The sequence below is a fragment of the Notolepis coatsorum genome (genome assembly GCF_963971535.1).
Source record: "Notolepis coatsorum genome assembly, chromosome: 6".
In the NCBI taxonomy this organism is placed as follows: Eukaryota; Metazoa; Chordata; class Actinopteri; order Aulopiformes; family Paralepididae; genus Notolepis; species Notolepis coatsorum.
Genome location: NC_140170.1, coordinates 115,024,241 through 115,041,085, shown reverse-complemented (window position 1 = coordinate 115,041,085; position 16,845 = coordinate 115,024,241). Strand labels below are relative to the sequence as shown.

General features: G+C 44.9%; 2 protein-coding genes across 2 annotated transcripts in view; one reads left to right on the top strand and one right to left on the bottom strand.

The window, feature by feature from the left end:
- The window catches only part of col2a1b (collagen, type II, alpha 1b), a gene marked incomplete at its 5' end in the record, with an annotated part of 118,471 nt that extends 114,534 nt beyond the window's left edge, over positions 1-3,937 (top strand). The window contains 2 exon segments of the mRNA XM_084315727.1: positions 602-844; positions 2,157-3,937. Of these exon segments, the coding sequence (XP_084171853.1) occupies positions 602-844; positions 2,157-2,303 (390 nt within the window). The 3' untranslated portion in view covers positions 2,304-3,937.
- Positions 3,938-5,510: 1,573 nt separating this feature from the next.
- On the bottom strand, positions 5,511-11,752 carry LOC311230022 (leucine-rich repeat-containing protein 3-like). The gene is made up of 2 exons (XM_084316161.1): positions 11,616-11,752; positions 5,511-8,246 (listed from the first exon to the last, which is right to left on the bottom strand). Exon 2 carries the CDS (start codon positions 8,181-8,183, stop codon positions 7,329-7,331), a length of 855 nt encoding a protein of 284 aa, XP_084172287.1. The 5' UTR covers positions 8,184-8,246; positions 11,616-11,752; the 3' UTR covers positions 5,511-7,328.
- Between the last annotated feature and the right edge of the window lie 5,093 nt (positions 11,753-16,845).

Genomic DNA, 16,845 nt, shown 5'->3' with positions numbered 1-16,845 from the left:
TGGTTCATATACTGACGGTTCTGTCATCTGACCTGTCAAATGCATACTGTATAGCTGAAGGGAAATGCCACCGCAAAGCAACATTAAACTCATTTATCAGATTGAGGCATACGTGATTAATTCTCTCTGTGTGGCTGCCTAAAGCCATCTCTGCTCAGAAACAAGTAATTTGGTAGAGCTAAATATCATAATGACGCATAGCTCTACCCTGACTTAATTTGGAAGGACTGCAATGGGCAGGTACTTTGAATTTCCCGATAATTCGATAGTCTCTCTCGCCAGGTAACCAGAAGGGAACAATGCTCAGCCCCTCCCCTCCCCTCCCCTCCTTGTGTGTGTTTAGGAGTGTAGTCCTTTGTAAAGCAGGAAGCTGGAGCGTGCGCCATCATTTAGGGCTTGACGATGTGTTTCATAGATAAAATTAATCTCTGGCATGACGATGTACAGAGCTGACTGGGAGCTCATGTAGTCAAGGAACCTTTCTACAAATAAAACCAAGACCCAGAGTGGAATTCCCCCTATAAAGGATCAAAGAGATTATAACCGCGGTAATTACAGTATTATAATCTCTATTTCCCACTCTCACTGCCGCCCCCTGCAGTTCAGCTATGGCGATGAGAGCCTTGCGCCCAACACCGCCGCCATTCAGATGACCTTCCTGAGGCTGCTGTCCACTGAGTCTTCTCAGAACATCACCTACCACTGCAAGAACAGCGTGGCCTACTTGGACGCCTCCGCGGGCAACCTGAAGAAGGCTGTGCTGTTGCAGGGATCCAACGATGTGGAGATCAGAGCCGAGGGCAACAGCCGCTTCACCTACACTGTCATGGAGGATGGCTGCACGGTGAGGCTGCACACAAAGATCACACACACTTTTTTTCTTTCTTCCACATTCCAAGGGAAGGGAGAACCTCCAAGCTGATTTCCCTGGAGGAGCCCTAAGAACCATCCAGTCATTAGATCAGAACATACTCGAGGAGCCCTAAGAACCATCCAGTCATTAGATCAGAACATACTGGAGGAACCCTAAGGACCATCCAGTCATTAGATCAGAACATACTGGAGGAACTCTAAGAACCACCCAGTCATTAGATCAGAACATACTGGAGGAACCCTAAGGAACATCCAGTCATTAGATCAGAACATACTGGAGGAACTCTAAGAACCACCCAGTCATTAGATCAGAACATACTGGAGGAACCCTAAGAACCATCCAGTCATTAGATCAGAACATACTGGAGGAACTCTAAGGACCATCCAGTCATTAGATCAGAACATACTGGAGGAACTCTAAGATTAGATCAGAACATACTGGAGGAACTCTAAGATTAGATCAGAACATACTGGAGGAACTCTAAGATTAGATCAGAACATACTGGAGGAACTCTAAGATTAGATCAGAACATACTGGAGGAACTCTAAGATTAGATCAGAACATACTGGAGGAACTCTAAGATTAGATCAGAACATACTGGAGGAACCCTAAGGACCATCCAGTCATTAGATCAGAACATACTGGAGGAACCCTAAGAACCACCCAGTCATTAGATCAGAACATACTGGAGGAACCCTAAGGACCATCCAGTCATTAGATCAGAACATACTGGAGGAACCCTCAGAACCATCCAGTCATTAGATCAGAACATACTGTAGGTTCCAATATTCCATTAGAACAGTGAAGAGATAGGGTGGCCGGGTAGCGCAGCGGACTAAGTGTCTGCCTACCACCACAGAGCCAGTGGGATCGAATCCGGCTGTGGTGCCTCCGGCTTCGCCGACCGTCCATACTAACACAATTGGCAGTGTTAGCGGGTGGGAAGCCGGCGTGGGTGGGTCGTGGTCGTTGTAAACAGCGACTCCTACAGTTCGGTCGGGGCGCCTGATTGTTGACTTGTGATCATGAGCCTAGATGCTTACATACACTTACATACATCTCTTCTCTTCGCCCACCCCTCTTACACTATAGTCACTCACACACACAGAGACACACATAGACACACACACAAACACACACACACCGTCTGACTCTCTCACTCAGACTGACACTGACCCTTACTCTCCTTGGCCAACTCACTCAAAGCCAATCTCGTTTTCCAGAGCTCTGTAGCTGTCATCAGTCCTCTAACGACGGCTGTGACTTGTCTTCCTCTCCACAGAGACACACAGGGCAGTGGGGCAAGACAGTAATCGAGTACAGATCGCAGAAGACCTCCCGTTTGCCCATCGTTGACATCGCCCCCATGGACATCGGCGGAGCGGACCAGGAGTTCGGAGTTGATGTAGGCGCTGTCTGCTTCTTGTAAAAAAAACAACAACAAAAGAACAAGGGATCGAAAAAGGAGAAGCGGAAATAAAATTATGAAAAAACAAACAGAAAAAGAGATAAGAGAGGAACACACACTTTGAAAAAAAAAAAACAGAAGAGAGAAAGAGAGAAAATAACGATCAAGACACTTTTTTTATTTGACATTTTTTTAATGGGACTTTTTTTCTAAGTAAAAAGGTGCTTTTTCCAAGTCGTACTCTTAGGATATCTGCACTGAATGGCACCAGCATCTGTCATCCGTGATTCACCCAGCATCACCTCCAGGCTCATCCAATCATCGCCTTCAGACGTGCAGCAACCCCCCCCCCCCACGCTCTAACATCCACCCAACCCTAGGCAACAACCCCCTGCCCACCCACGCCCCCTGCCCCACTAACAAGAAGGAGAAAGAAAGGACAAGGAGAACGAGGGAACGCGCCCGGGAAACATGAAAGAAAGAGAGACGCATCGGTGTTATTTATTTATTTGTTTAGGTTTGAGTCCCAGGTGTGTTAAGACTGTGTGTGTTACTGCGTTAACGAAAGGCCCCGCTCACAGCAACGTATTTTAAGAAGAAATCCCTTCTCCTCCTTACTCCTCTCCTCCAGCCTCCTCTCCTACTTCCTCCTCTCCTCTACCCTCTCCCCCATTCGCCATATTACCCACTCAAATGTTCATATGTTCTTGTTGAAACCAAAAATCTAGCTGTTAGTAAGTGCAGGTGTTCCTATTTCTACCACCACAGTGTGTATCAGAAAGTAACTTTGTATTATAATAAAGTCAATGGTGCTATTGTTGTAAAACAGTCTGTATTTTTTAACAACCAGATATTGACATGTAGTGACATGTATATATGTATATATATGTATATGTGTGTATACATATATATACAGTTTCTCAGATAGTACATTCCACCCTGGGATTTAATATTTCAGTGTGGTAAATGTCCACGCCCGGCGCTCTCCCTGCCTTGCCCGCTTCAGTGTAAACAAACATGTCGGCGATATTTTCAAAGAATTCATCGAGACATGTTCAATTTGGAATGAATCCTGAATTGAATTTGTATTTTTATTTTCCTTTATTTTTGTTTTGATATTTTAAAGCTACCTCACACAAAAGAGAATGAGACAACTAAGCAAAGTAATGGCCTTTAACCCCCGAATCTGAGTTTACAAACCCAAGCTTGGGCATATACCGATGGGACCCATGTTGTGAGAAGCCCGAAAGTCCAGCCTCTGCCACCCCTTTTGCTATGACCTTTGACCCCAATCACACTCCACTTCCTCCCATCAGCCCCTAGCTGTCCCCTCACACCGGAGGTACCCGCTGCCTTGGCACTCACTCGCACACGAACACAGTTGAAGTGACCTGGGGCATGACTGACCCGTCCCAAAGTGCACTCCCAAAGTTCTACATGACTAGACAATCCATCAATCACTCCTTCACATAGAGAGCTTACCGCTGGCCAGGGCGGAGGGTGCGTTCATGTGTGAGGTTGTGTATATTTTATTATTAATAATAGTATTATTATTAATAATAATAGCATTATTATTATTATGATGATGATGATGATTTTGTTTTTGTTACGGTTTTGATTAATGTAAATTGGAAATAAAAGACAAAAACAAGTAATGGACTGAAGTTATTTACCCCCCCCCCCCCCCCCCCTCTATCTTCCCTGTGTGGGAGAAATATCTCGGACAGTGTTCTTTTTACTCTTCCCTAATGGTGTAAGATACTTAGAATAAGTCATAACGTACCAAATATTCTTGCTGCACCCTAATTCTATTATGTGTGTTTCGTGTTGGTGGCCAAAAATATGTCCAGGGGGAGGAATGGATGAGCAACAAACTAAAACAAACAAACAAACAAACATGTTGGAAAAGGAGGTGGAGAAGATCATGTACTTTACATGTTAAATCGCTTTTCAATTATTTCAGTTCCCTTGACGCATGGTAGAGTAGGAATGGGAAACATTGCAGACCACGATCAACACGTCATTCTGCGAAATGATTGTCATCCTGTACTTTTTGCTTTTAATTTACTTGCCTGACCTTTCACCTTTCACCTTAGCAATAAAAGGTAGAAGCATTTCTATGAACAAAATCAGAGCCACGTTTGTTTTATTTTTTATATGTTTTTCCAGATTTATTTTTTTCATTTATAATTGAATGTATCGGTTTCCAAATCTTCGATGAACAATCATTGACATACAAACAGGAGAGAGAACAAATCAGCAGGACACAATACATCACCAATAAAAAAGATTGTCTCAAAACTACACACAGGGGGGCATGCTTGGTTTTTGTCTGGTTTTAGATTACTAGCATCTCCACAACCTGGACTTGGGTTTCCCAAAACCACCTCTGCAATAAGATAATTTTGGTCATTTTACGCAAAAACACTTCCCGTAGCTGATGATCCGTGGATGGAGGACAGAGGAGCACCTCATGTTTTCACAGGATAATAACTGATTGATACGAATATATTTTTGAGTTGAAAGTCTTTATGTTGAGCACCTATCACTCAGTCCTGACTAGGTATTCTTCAAGATAATCTTCTTAAGCTAATGGATCTTAATGAAGATGGTTTTTGGAGACTGAACCTTGGAATGTCAATTGTAGATTCATGATTTGACAGGTAAAAAATAAATATCAAATCTATGCTGTATAGAACAAGTTTATGAATAGAGATAGACGATACACTGGGCAATTTAACCCTCCCAGCAACAGGCAACAAATTTAGCCAAAGGTTAAAAAATCTGTTCAGATGTAACCTGGCAACAACATGACCCAGTGTGATTAATGCTGGAGTTACTGGGATTACGTTTGAAACTGTTGCCCCCCATCCCCCCAAAAAAGAAAACTATCACTGTTGGAAATCACAGGACAATATCCATCTATTCACTCGAACATCATAACCCATGGTCAGTTTCAAAAACATACAACATCATCAGTTATCCTAACAATATCTAGAAGTACTATTATCTTGTATTTGACTTGAGTTATAATTTACAGTATGTCTCTTGACCCTTGCACAACACCCAATCTTCAGCCTAGCAGAATCTTACTCTGAACTGCACATAAATACACATGACATGACAGGACATACAAAGTCAATGTATGCAAAGTTTGCATTCGACTGCCCCCCCCCCCCCCCCCCTTAAAGGTAGATGATGGAATACAGCAATATATTATTCCCCAACACTTTCAAAGGCAACTGTACGTATTTCCCTCCTCATGAAACACATGACAAGTTGACAACATATTCTCCTGACTCGACAGTCCAGACACAGGAACAGGACAATTCAGTGTGTTAAAGGTCAGTTTACGAAAGTCCTTTTTGTACAATTCATATTAATAACAGTGAACAGCCAAAGTCAACACAAATGACTATTACTCATATCTTCATTTTAAGATTCCTAATACATAAACCCATTCCCCGTCTAGAGTAACGTCACACAGGTACTGCCATGGGAGATGTGATTAACGTGCACTCAAATGGGATTAGGAAAGCTGCCTGGAGCCTGTAATTCCAGTCGATTTGGTTCCATTCATTTAGATGTAAATGTATCTTAGACCACTGGGCTACCAGAGATAATGTACTTTTCCAGTATACCTGCCTCTGTAATTACATTATATTTACTGATGCTAATAACTGTTGAAATGAATCCATGCAAACAATTATGAGACAGTCTATGTGGGAAATACAGACAGGGCCGCTCTACCCACTAGGCAGATCAGACACTGTGCGTAGGGCCCCCATCCAATCAAAGTAAATCAAATAAATCTCATCATGGCTGCTGAATCAGTAGTGCAATTATTTAATCAATGCCCTCTTAGTTACTAATTGGTTGTAGGGAGGTCAGTCAACCAATCAAAGGGCCCCTCGAATCGTCAATCCCCCTCTAGTTTTGCCTAGGGCTCCCAAAAGTCTAGAGACGGCTCTGAACTCCAGAACAATTTGTACAAGGCAGTCGAACCGGAGGGGTCTAAAACAGGTGTAGCCTACTCAAGAGATTAATTAAAACCTTTAGACTTTCAATTATAACTCACTGAGAGCCTCACCCAGGAAAAAGATGAGCATATTAATAATTAAAACCGTTTCTAAATCTGGTCTTAATTCCTCTATACCCATGACAGCCGCGCGTACGTATGACCAACCCTCCTTTCAGACACTTGAGAGCTGATTGCTGCAGCTTGGTGATAAAATGCTTCATCTCCATCTCCAGTGGCTTCCTGAGAGTGAATTTAGATTAGCAGTTCTTAGCCCCGGACCGAGACCACTGACTCTATTGACCTTGTCATGGGAAATGTTTAAATAGTATCCATGAAAAATCAATGATGACATGGGAATGATGACCCTATGATGCACTAAAATGCACACTAGCAGTAACTCATACACGCATACACACGCGCACACATGCACACATGCAAGCACAAGCAGACACACACTTGCACACAATAACACACTCACACACACTTAAGTAATCAACTTCCCTCTTAACCTGATAAACACTAAGTGATTAGTACATTTGAAGTGTTCATTAAGGGCCAGTGAATCAGACAACCCTAATTAGAGGTCAATAGATCAAAGAAAATAACACGCAGCTTAAACCGTGATAGAAGGGATGGAAGGAGGAATGGAAGGAAGGCATTGGTACCAAGGGAAAGCTTTCTCCTTTTCTGTTCTCTACATTATTTTGTTCTGATTCCACCCTAGTTCTTTTTTTTGCTCCCACTCATTGTTCTGTGATGGATAGTACAAAATAAATACTCCCTTTCAGTTGGTTAAAAAAAGGATATGCCAAGAATTGGAAAAATATTAAATAAACCTGTAGGTGGTACAATCAGTACTAAAAAATAAAATATTGTAATCAATACACATATTGTAAACAACAGTTTGTTTTCTATCGACAAAAGGTTACTACAGTCAGCCAAACTTGGGAAAAAAGACATTTTGAACTTTATCGATCATTCTCATCCATTCCACTGGGATTAATCCATTTGAGTCCAGGGCCAGTTCAGAAGCCTGTACTTAGTGTGTCTGCCTCTGTGGGGGTCTTGCCTGGGCTGGGTAAACTCTTCAGGTACTCCAAGTGCCTCCGAGCCTCCGCTTGGTTCTGTCTCACGTAGTACACCACATACACGATAACCATGAAGAACCAGACGAACATGGTCACCAGCATGGCAATGTCTGTGGTCTTCCTTTGCAAGCTGCAGAAGTTCACCCCAGAGTCCAGCAGTTTGACCAAGGGCTGGCCAGCGTTCTCCCCCCCCTGGGACCCCGGGTCCTCCCACCTGCTCCCCTCCCCCGCTCCGCGCACTGAGCTCTCACACACAATGCCGTTCACCGTCTCCGGCTCCAGGTTCAGAGTCTCCATGAGCTCCTGGAGGGCGCAGTCGCAGTGCCAGGGGTTATGGTAGAGGCGCGTCTTGGCACGAGTGGAGCCAAACTCCTCCCTGCTGGCCTGCCTCAGCTGGTTATGGGAGAGGTCAAGCAGGCGCAGCTCGGGCCCCAGGTGGCGCAGTGCCCCCGAGGAGAGCGAGTCGATGCGGTTGTGGGACAGGTACAGGTCGCGCAGGTGGAGCAGCTCGCTGAAGGCGCCCTCGGGGATGCTTCGGATGTAATTGCGCTCCAGGTGGAGGACGACGGTGTCCGGGGGGATCCCCTCTGGGATCTCTCGCAGGCCGGCGTCGGAGCACAGCACGGTGGCCGTGTCCCAGGCACAGTGGCAGCTGTCGGGGCACTGCGGGCATACCTGGCCCCACAGAGCCAAGAAGAATAGCAAGCTGCACAGCCATGGATGATGAAGCTCCGCTTCTCTTCTTCGCTGCACGCCGCCAGTACGTCTCTCCTCACACCAGCCAGCGCACATCGCCTCACCATAGCCTCCCGACCCACACCGGCTCCCAATCAGACACACACCCCTGAAGAGAACCTGTTGAGGGTCAGAAAACAGGGTCAGAGTCTGAAAAGGCAGCAGCAGATGTTCTTTCTCTCTATCTATCTCTCTCTCTCTCTCTTTCTCTATCTCTCTCTCAGTCCTTATCTTGTACAACACAGACACAATCAAGATTCAAGTTGACAGGGGAGATTAAGGTTTTGTTGGAGAAAATAGGTTAGTGTAGAATAGAGGCCATAAGCCTGTTCATCACAGTTCTCGTTGTAGACACTTGTACAAAACCTAGGAAGTGGTGAACCTTAGAGGATCATAGGTATTACTGAGTAAGACACACCAACACCATGTGTGATGATACATCATACCACTGGTTAGATTTAGAAGAGTTGTTCCCTCTCATCTATTAATTTGTAATATGATAGCATCTGGGTTCAGCAGTCTTGGAAACACAGTACGCAGAGCCCCCCATCATCTGTCCTATGTCGCTAAACGTAGCATGGAAAGAGGTCCGCAGACCACATGAAGGCCTCAACAGACAAATTGACACGAGAGGACACTCAAACGAAACAGTCGACATAATACAGGCAAACTACACTAGGATATTGTATAGGCTACTGAAAAATGTATGTTTCCTGAATGGCTGCATGGTTGCCTGACCATTCCCTCTAATAACTGAAGCGGATATCATAACAGTGCAATGGTAATGCAGCCCAGAACTCTAGGCCAGATATTTTGCCACATAAATGTATAATATTGAATAGACTGAACACACCTATTGAATTGTTATTCTATGGTATGTGTAACGGTTGTGACAACGTCACCTCAAACTTCGATGCCCCGAGGGAGATTCGAACATGGGTCTGCCACGCCGTGTGCAACAACACAGACCGCTATACCAAGAGGTGAATTCACTTCTTTGTACCGTGTCTATGCGTCTTTTGAGGATGTGAGAGTGAGTTTAACCCATAGCACCGCTACTCACCCCAGCCCTTCATGACTGTGCTTCACGATACCATCCTGGCACCGCTACTCACCCCAGCCCTTCATGACTGTGCTTCACGATACCATCCTGGCACCGCTACTCACCCTAGCCCTTCTTGACTGTGCTTCACGATACCATCCTGGCACCGCTACTCACCCCAGCCCTTCTTGACTGCGCTTCACGATACCATCCTGGCACCGCTACTCACCCCAGCCCTTCTTGACTGCGCTTCACGATACCATCCGTTACACATGTACTGGGTTTATAGGTCATTCTATGATATGACATGCACTGGGTTTATAGATCAGGGGAGCTTATATTGACCACATGCAGTGGTGACTCCACATCATAAATCACACTCTAAGCAGACGTTTAAGTGGTGTAATAAGAATGAAACCACTGGCGTTAGTGTCGGTGTGAAATGTACACAGGCTGATCTCCAGCCCCCCTCTCCTCTAGTCTACAATACCTTCTACTGCCACCTCCCTGCTCCTGCACATTATGAGTCATCAATACACGTTTGTCTCGTCTGTGCAATAGCCATGTCCTTGTATTGTCACACTGTCTCTTGTGTGATTGTCTGTCATGGAAGATTGTATAGTACAATCTAAGTTATAAAAAAATAATATTATAATAATAAAAAAGATATATATCATATATTATATATATAAAGAAAATCATCAATACACTTTCATTTATCTTTACATTTATCTCCTTTATTTATTTGTTTCCTCTGGCGTGCGAATAGCCCGTCATATTATTCCGGAGGAGGAGGACAAATGGAGAGAGTGTATTGTAGTGAGGCAGGGAACGTATTGGGGCATTGGGAAACAGATGGGATCAATAATCCAAGTAGTGCCTGCTACGCTATTATTACAGACGAGAGCATCAATCCTGCCCACGTGACCGCGTCTCACAGCATCGATACGCCACAGGAGAAGCACGGAGAACATGCTGTATGTTCCCCCAATGCAAATCGATACACACACCAACCGTCTGGGCCCTGAATCTGACAGGCCGCGCTGGGAGAATGCATTGCATGTGTTATGCGTCTTAAATCACAAGGGGATCCTCCAGTCTCAGTTGTAGTAGAATGTCGTTTTGTGACATTTATGTTTAGTTGGGGGGACAATAATAGCTATTATTAATAGACACATTTTCTTGACATTTCAGTTTTGTTGGGACAACAGAGAAAATTCTTGTAAGAAGCTCTCACTTGCCAGAATCCAGGATACTGTGATTACATTTTGGAAGCTTACAATAATGTCCCCGTTAATGTCAAGCACTTGCTGCATACTCATCCTAATAATGGAATCAAGATCGCTCATCATCGGTCTCCATGATCCACTTGCTCTCTGCACATTATACAGACAGCACTTGGGAGATTTTCAATTCCAGAACACCAGTGACCTAGATTTACACATAGGTGCCTAACAATCCCCCAACACTCTCCCTAATGATCGCCCTCCATCCTGTCAATGTGAGCAGTGGCAACCGAGGGACGTACGTTTCACACTGAGTGGCTGTAGCCAGACACTTACTTTGCTGTCTCTCAAATGAGTGGACGTAGCCACACTGTGCTGTCTCATGTACCATTATTACCATTCATAAAAATAAATACACAAGGTATGTGAAGGAAAACAATGTCCATACAAATCACAGCCAATTAATGATGTGATAATTAAACTCTCGAGAAACAATCAACTGGTGCATTTTGGGAATATATATATATATATATATATATATATATATATATATATATATATATATATATATATATATATATATATATATATATATATATATATATTCCCAAAATGCACCAGTTGAGAGAGAGAGAGATGTTATCACCCCGTTCCCAAGGGCAGATGGCGTGTGTGAGGGAGATATAGGCTGGCACTGTAAGCCGACGATTCCGTGTAAAAGAGTGTGATTTGAGTGTGATAAATTGGCATGACCGCCGATATCAAACGCCTTATTGCTTCGACATTGTCTCACTGTCACACCCTTTTCCATAATGGTATTAGTGTAAAGGCACCAGACAAGTTCACCCCATTGCCGGATTAGGTCAAACTGAAAAGTCATGCAATTGACAAATTGAATTATGCCGGGCAAAACAAGTATAATTGGATTATCCGAAGAAAAGTTGAAAGCAACACGGAGGACCTTTTATCCTATACAAGTAGGTAGGCGACACTGTTTTGTATTGTTGTAAACCGTGCATCGTCGCGTTTCTTTTATGTTTTACAACGATTATGTCATAATTCAATAGGATAGCCAATTTATGATTTCAGAAAAATAAGTTTACTTTTATAGACGACAGTGTAGGTCATTATATGCTACACTGAATTGTGTGCTGATTGGCAAGTGCTCGATTAATGTTATTTTCTTCAAGAATGAATACAATTCAAAGTGTTAATGCTTACCTGCAAACGGGATATTGTTCTGAAGTCGGAATCTCCAGCCGAACAAAGATTTAATTTACTCTTCTTTCTCCGCCTTGTTCCGCTTGATTCTGATGGAAAATCCAGTCAGTTGTGTTCATCTTAAAAGCCATCAGCATCACTTGTCTTGTAGGTCCGTGGGTTGTTCTTCTCGAATCTCGGGTTAGACTCGGGTTCAATTCATCACTGTTGTTGTCAAACTAGATGTTACTTGACAATAGGTGTGAACGTATCTCTCTCTCTCTCTCTCTCTCTCTCTCTCTCTCTCTCTCTCTCTCTCTCTCTCTCTCTCTCTCTCTCTCTCTCTCTCTCTCTCTCGCTATCTTAAAGCGACAGCTAGGCGGCGTATAACTGCCCCTCCGTGTCAGCAAATGATGCAGTCATAATAGATTAGATGTTGCCCTATATACATGTTGCCCCACATATGGCACATTCTACCAGAAACGTACATTTCCACTTTCCAAAAATATTGGGGGGAAAAGTTATTATTCTTGAATATGAACATTTGAGTCATAAATGGAGACATGTTAAACTATAAGAAACACCTATTGTGCCATCTCAGCATGTTTGATGCTAAATTTTTTATTATTTTTTTGCATTTGACCCCAAAATGTCAGGCCCTGTCACAGACAGATTTGTACATGAATGTTTTCCTAATGTATCTACCATCCTATGAGACATAATAAGCTACTTTTCAATCAACTGTAGTGATGGTGCGCACAGAATAACCAGCAGGCAGTTATAGGTGTAAAAAATAACTACATTTTACTTTTTACAAAAACGTAATGGTGGATATACTCGCACCTTTATCTACAGATGAATTCAACCAAGGACATAATAAGGACCAAATTCATTAGAATATGAAAGTAACTAGTACCACATCATATTACAGCTCCATAATAACAGGGTAATACCATGGTAATATCTACATTATTACTTTTGTACATTAATAATGGTAATTGCATGTAATTTAGGCAATCATGTACATTATTATGGTATTATCCATTATCATAACTGGGCTCTGGTTCTGTCTCTGTCCCTCTCTCTGTCTCTGTCCCTGTCCCTGTCTCTGTCCCTGTCTCTGTCTCTGTCCCTGTCTCTGTCTCTGTCCCTGTCTCTGTCCCTGTCTCTGTCTCTGTCTCTGTCCCTGTCTCTGTCTCTGTCTCTGTCCCTGTCTCTGTCTCTGTCCCTGTCTCTGTCTCTGTCTCTGTCTCTGTCCCTGTCTCTGTCTCTGTCTCTGTCCCTGTCTCTGTCTCTGTCTCTGTCCCTGTCTCTGTCCCTGTCCCTGTCTCTGTCTCTGTCCCTGTCTCTGTCTCTGTACCTGTCTCTGTCTCTGTCCCTGTCTCTGTCTCTGTCTCTGTCTCTGTCTGTCCCTGTCTCTGTCTCTGTCCCTGTTTCTGTCTCTGTCCCTGTCTCTGTCCCTGTCTCTGTCCCTGTCTCTGTCCCTGTCCCTGTCTCTGTCTCTGTCTCTGTCCCTGTCTCTGTCTCTGTCCCTGTCTCTGTCTCTGTCCCTGTCCCTGTCTCTGTCTCGGTCCCTGTCTCTGTCTCTGTCCCTGTCCCTGTCTCTGTCTCTGTCTGTCCCTGTCTCTGTCTCTGTCCCTGTCTCTGTCTCTGTCCCTGTCTCTGTCTGTCCCTGTCTCTGTCTCTGTCCCTGTCTCTGTATCTGTCTCTGTCTCTGTCCCTGTCTCTGTCTGTCCCTGTCTCTGTCTCTGTCCCTGTCTCTGTATCTGTCCCTGTCTCTGTCTCTGTCTGTCCCTGTCTCTGTCTCTGTCCCTGTCTCTGTCTCTGTCTCTGTCCCTGTCTCTGTCTCTGTCTCTGTCCCTGTCTGTCTCTGTCTCTGTCCCTGTCTCTGTCTATGTCCCTGTCTCTGTCTCTGTCTGTCTGTCCCTGTCCCTGTCTCTGTCTCTGTCTCTGTCTCTATCTCTATCTCTGTCTCTGTCTCTGTCTCTGTCCCTGTCCCTGTCTCTGTCTCTGTCCCTGTCCTTGTCTCTGTCTCTGTCCCTGTCTCTGTCTCTGTCCCTGTCTCTGTCCCTGTCCCTGTCTCTGTCCCTGTCTCTGTCTCTGTCCCTGTCTCTGTCTCTGTCCCTGTCTCTGTCTCTGTCTCTGTCCCTTGTCTCTGTCCCTGTCCCTGTCTCTGTCTCTGTCCCTATCCCTGTCTCTGTCCCTGTCTCTGTCTCTGTCCCTGTCTCTGTCTCTCTGTCCCTGTCTCTGTCTCTCTGTCCCTGTCTCTGTCTCTGTCCCTGTCAATTCAATTCAATTCAAATTCAAATAGGCTTTATTGGCATGAAATATTAACATACGTATTGCCAAAGCAAGTTCAACATACAAACAATAACATATATATTAAGCAATAAAATATCATAATATTAGTAATAACAGTAAAGACAATCAACAAGAAACATATTAATTTACAAAATAGTCACTCAATCGGGTAGTCATTTTTCAAGTGTGGCCACTCAGATACATTTACAGAGCTTGTTCTCTTATTGTGTGACAACCATCTACATATTTTGCAGCTAATGCTGTACACTGACTTTTCTCCCCACACATGTATAGCAGCTTTTGATGATCAGGGAGATGGATAAACTGTGCATCAATTTTATTTATTTGATCAAAGAAGACTTCTCTTAGATCCTTGTATTTCTCACAGTATAGCAGGAAGTGAGGTTCTGTCTCAACATCCCCCTGATGGCAAAGTGAACACAGCCTGGCCTCTCTGGGCAGCCAGTTTTGACAGAGACAGATGCATGGGGTTGGTTGTCACCATGTGTTTTAATGGGAAAAATCTTAAAACGGCAAGAAGGAGGAACTAAATTTGAAAGTTGAATTGCATTGACAAGTTGACAAATACATAACTTAATGCATCTTAACAAGAACATAAACAGGAAAGACATCTTTAGACCATCAGTGGTGTCAGGAGAACAGCCTCTCCCTGAACGTCAGCAAAACAAAAGAGATGATTGTGGACTTCAGGAGGTCGGGGGTCAGGGACTACAGCCCCCTCAGCATCGACGGGGCACCGGTTGAGAGAGTGAACAGTTTTAAGTACCTTGGAGCCCACATATCCGAGGACTTGACATGGACCACACACATTGACAGTGTTGTGAAGAAGGCACGACAACGCCTCTACTTCCTCAGGCGCCTAAGGAAGTTCCAAGTCAGTCAGAAGATCCTTAAGAACTTCTACTCATGTACAATAGAGAGCATCCTGACTGGCAATATCACCTCCTGGTTTGGGAATAGCACCGCACAAGACCAAAGCAGACTACAGAGAGTGGCACGTTCAGCCGAACGCACAATTGGAGGGGGGCTGGGGGCTTCCCACTCTCCAAGACATTTACAACAAGCGGTCCAGGGGTAAGGCTAAGAGAATTATTAAGGACTCCAGCCACCCACACAACTGCCTCTTTGAACTGCTGCGGTCAGGCAAGCGATACCGGAGTCTCATGGCAAGCACAGAAAGACTCAGAAGAAGCTTCTATCCCCAGGCCATCAGGTTGCTCAACGAACAATAACACTATGCAACAACCATCAAATGCACTCACAACACAACACACACAACACACACATCCATACGCACACACTCACTTTAAACAAACAACACACTGCAGCACCCACTCTCCACACTTTAGAACACCTAGACACACTTTATATTTATTGGTAAAGGATTTGCACTACAACCCATACCTCAGTACACCTTACTGTAAATTGTACCTCATCCCATTTCTGCTTTGCACTATATAGTATTGTATATTAGTATATTGCATAGTATATTGTATATTGTACGGTAACTCAGTTACTCTATTCTGCATCGAACATTGTGCCTGTGACAGCCTGTTTCTATGGCTAGACTATGTCCACTCAGTCTCTACCCTGTCTCTGTCTCTGTCTCTGTCGCTGTCCTTCTCTCTGTCCCTGTCCCTGTCTCTGTCTCTGTCCTTCTCTCTGTCCCTGTCTCTGTCCTTCTCTCTGTCCCTGTCTCTGTCTCTGTCTATGTCCCTGTCTCTGTCCCTGTCTCTGTCTCTGTCTCTGTCCTTCTCTCTGTCCCTGTCTCTGTCTCTGTCTATGTCCCTGTCTCTGTCCCTGTCTCTGTCTCTGTCTATGTCCCTGTATCTGTCTCTGTCTATGTCTCTGTCTATGTCCCTGTCTCTGTCTATGTCCCTGTATCTGTCTCTGTCTCTGTCCCTGTCTCTATCCCTGTCTCTGTCTCTGTCCCTGTCTCTGTCCCTGTCTCTGTCTCTGTCCCTGTCTATGTCCCTGTATCTGTCTCTGTCTCTGTCCCTGTCTCTGTCCCTGTCTCTGTCCCTGTATCTGTCTCTGTCTCTGTCCCTGTCTCTGTCTCTGTCCTTCTCTCTGTCTCTGTCTCTGTCCCTATCTCTGTCTCTGTCCCTGTCTCTGTCTCTGTCCCTGTCTCTGTCCCTGTCTCTGTCCCTGTCCTTGTCTCTGTCTCTGTCCCTGTCTCTGTCTCTGTCCCTGTCTCTGTCCCTGTCTCTGTCCCTGTCCTTGTCTCTGTCTCTGTCTCTGTCCCTGTCTCTGTCCCTGTCTCTGTCTCTGTCCCTGTCTCTGTCCCTGTCTCTGTCTCTGTCCCTGTCTCTGTCCCTGTCTCTGTCTCTGTCCCTGTCTCTGTCTCTGTCTCTGTCTCTGTCTCTGTCCCTGTCTCTGTCTCTGTCCCTGTCTCTGTCTCTGTCTCTGTCCCTGTCTCTGTCCCTGTCTCTGTCTCTGTCCCTGTCTCTGTCTCTGTCCCTGTCTCTGTCTCTGTCTCCGTCCCTGTATCTGTCTCTGTCCCTGTCTCTGTCTCTGTCCCTGTCTCTGCCTCTGTCTCTGTCTCTGTCTCTGTCTCTGTCCCTGTCTCTGTCCCTGTCTCTGTCTCTGTCTCTGTCTCTGTCCCTGTCTCTGTCTCTGTCCCTGTATCTGTCTCTGTCTCTGTCCCTGTCTCTGTCTCTGTCTCTGTCTCTGTCTCTGTCCCTGTCTCTGTCTCTGTCCCTGTCTCTGTCCCTGTCTCTGTCTCTGTCTCTGTCCCTGTATCTGTCTCTGTCTCTGTCTCTGTCCCTGTCTCTGTCTCTATCTCTGTCTCTGTCCCTGTTTCTGTCTCTGTCCCTGTCCCTGTCTCTGTCTCTGTCCCTGTCTCTGTCTCTATCTCTGTCTCTGTCCCTGTTTCTGTCTCTGTCCCTGTCCCTGTCTCTGTCTCTGTCCCTGTCTCTGTCTCTGTCTC

Bases quoted from the DNA above. Each gene is read 5' to 3' on its own strand.
- LOC311230022 (XM_084316161.1), bottom strand. From the start codon at position 8,183: ATGTGCGCTGGCTGGTGTGAGGAGAGACGTACTGGCGGCGTGCAGCGA.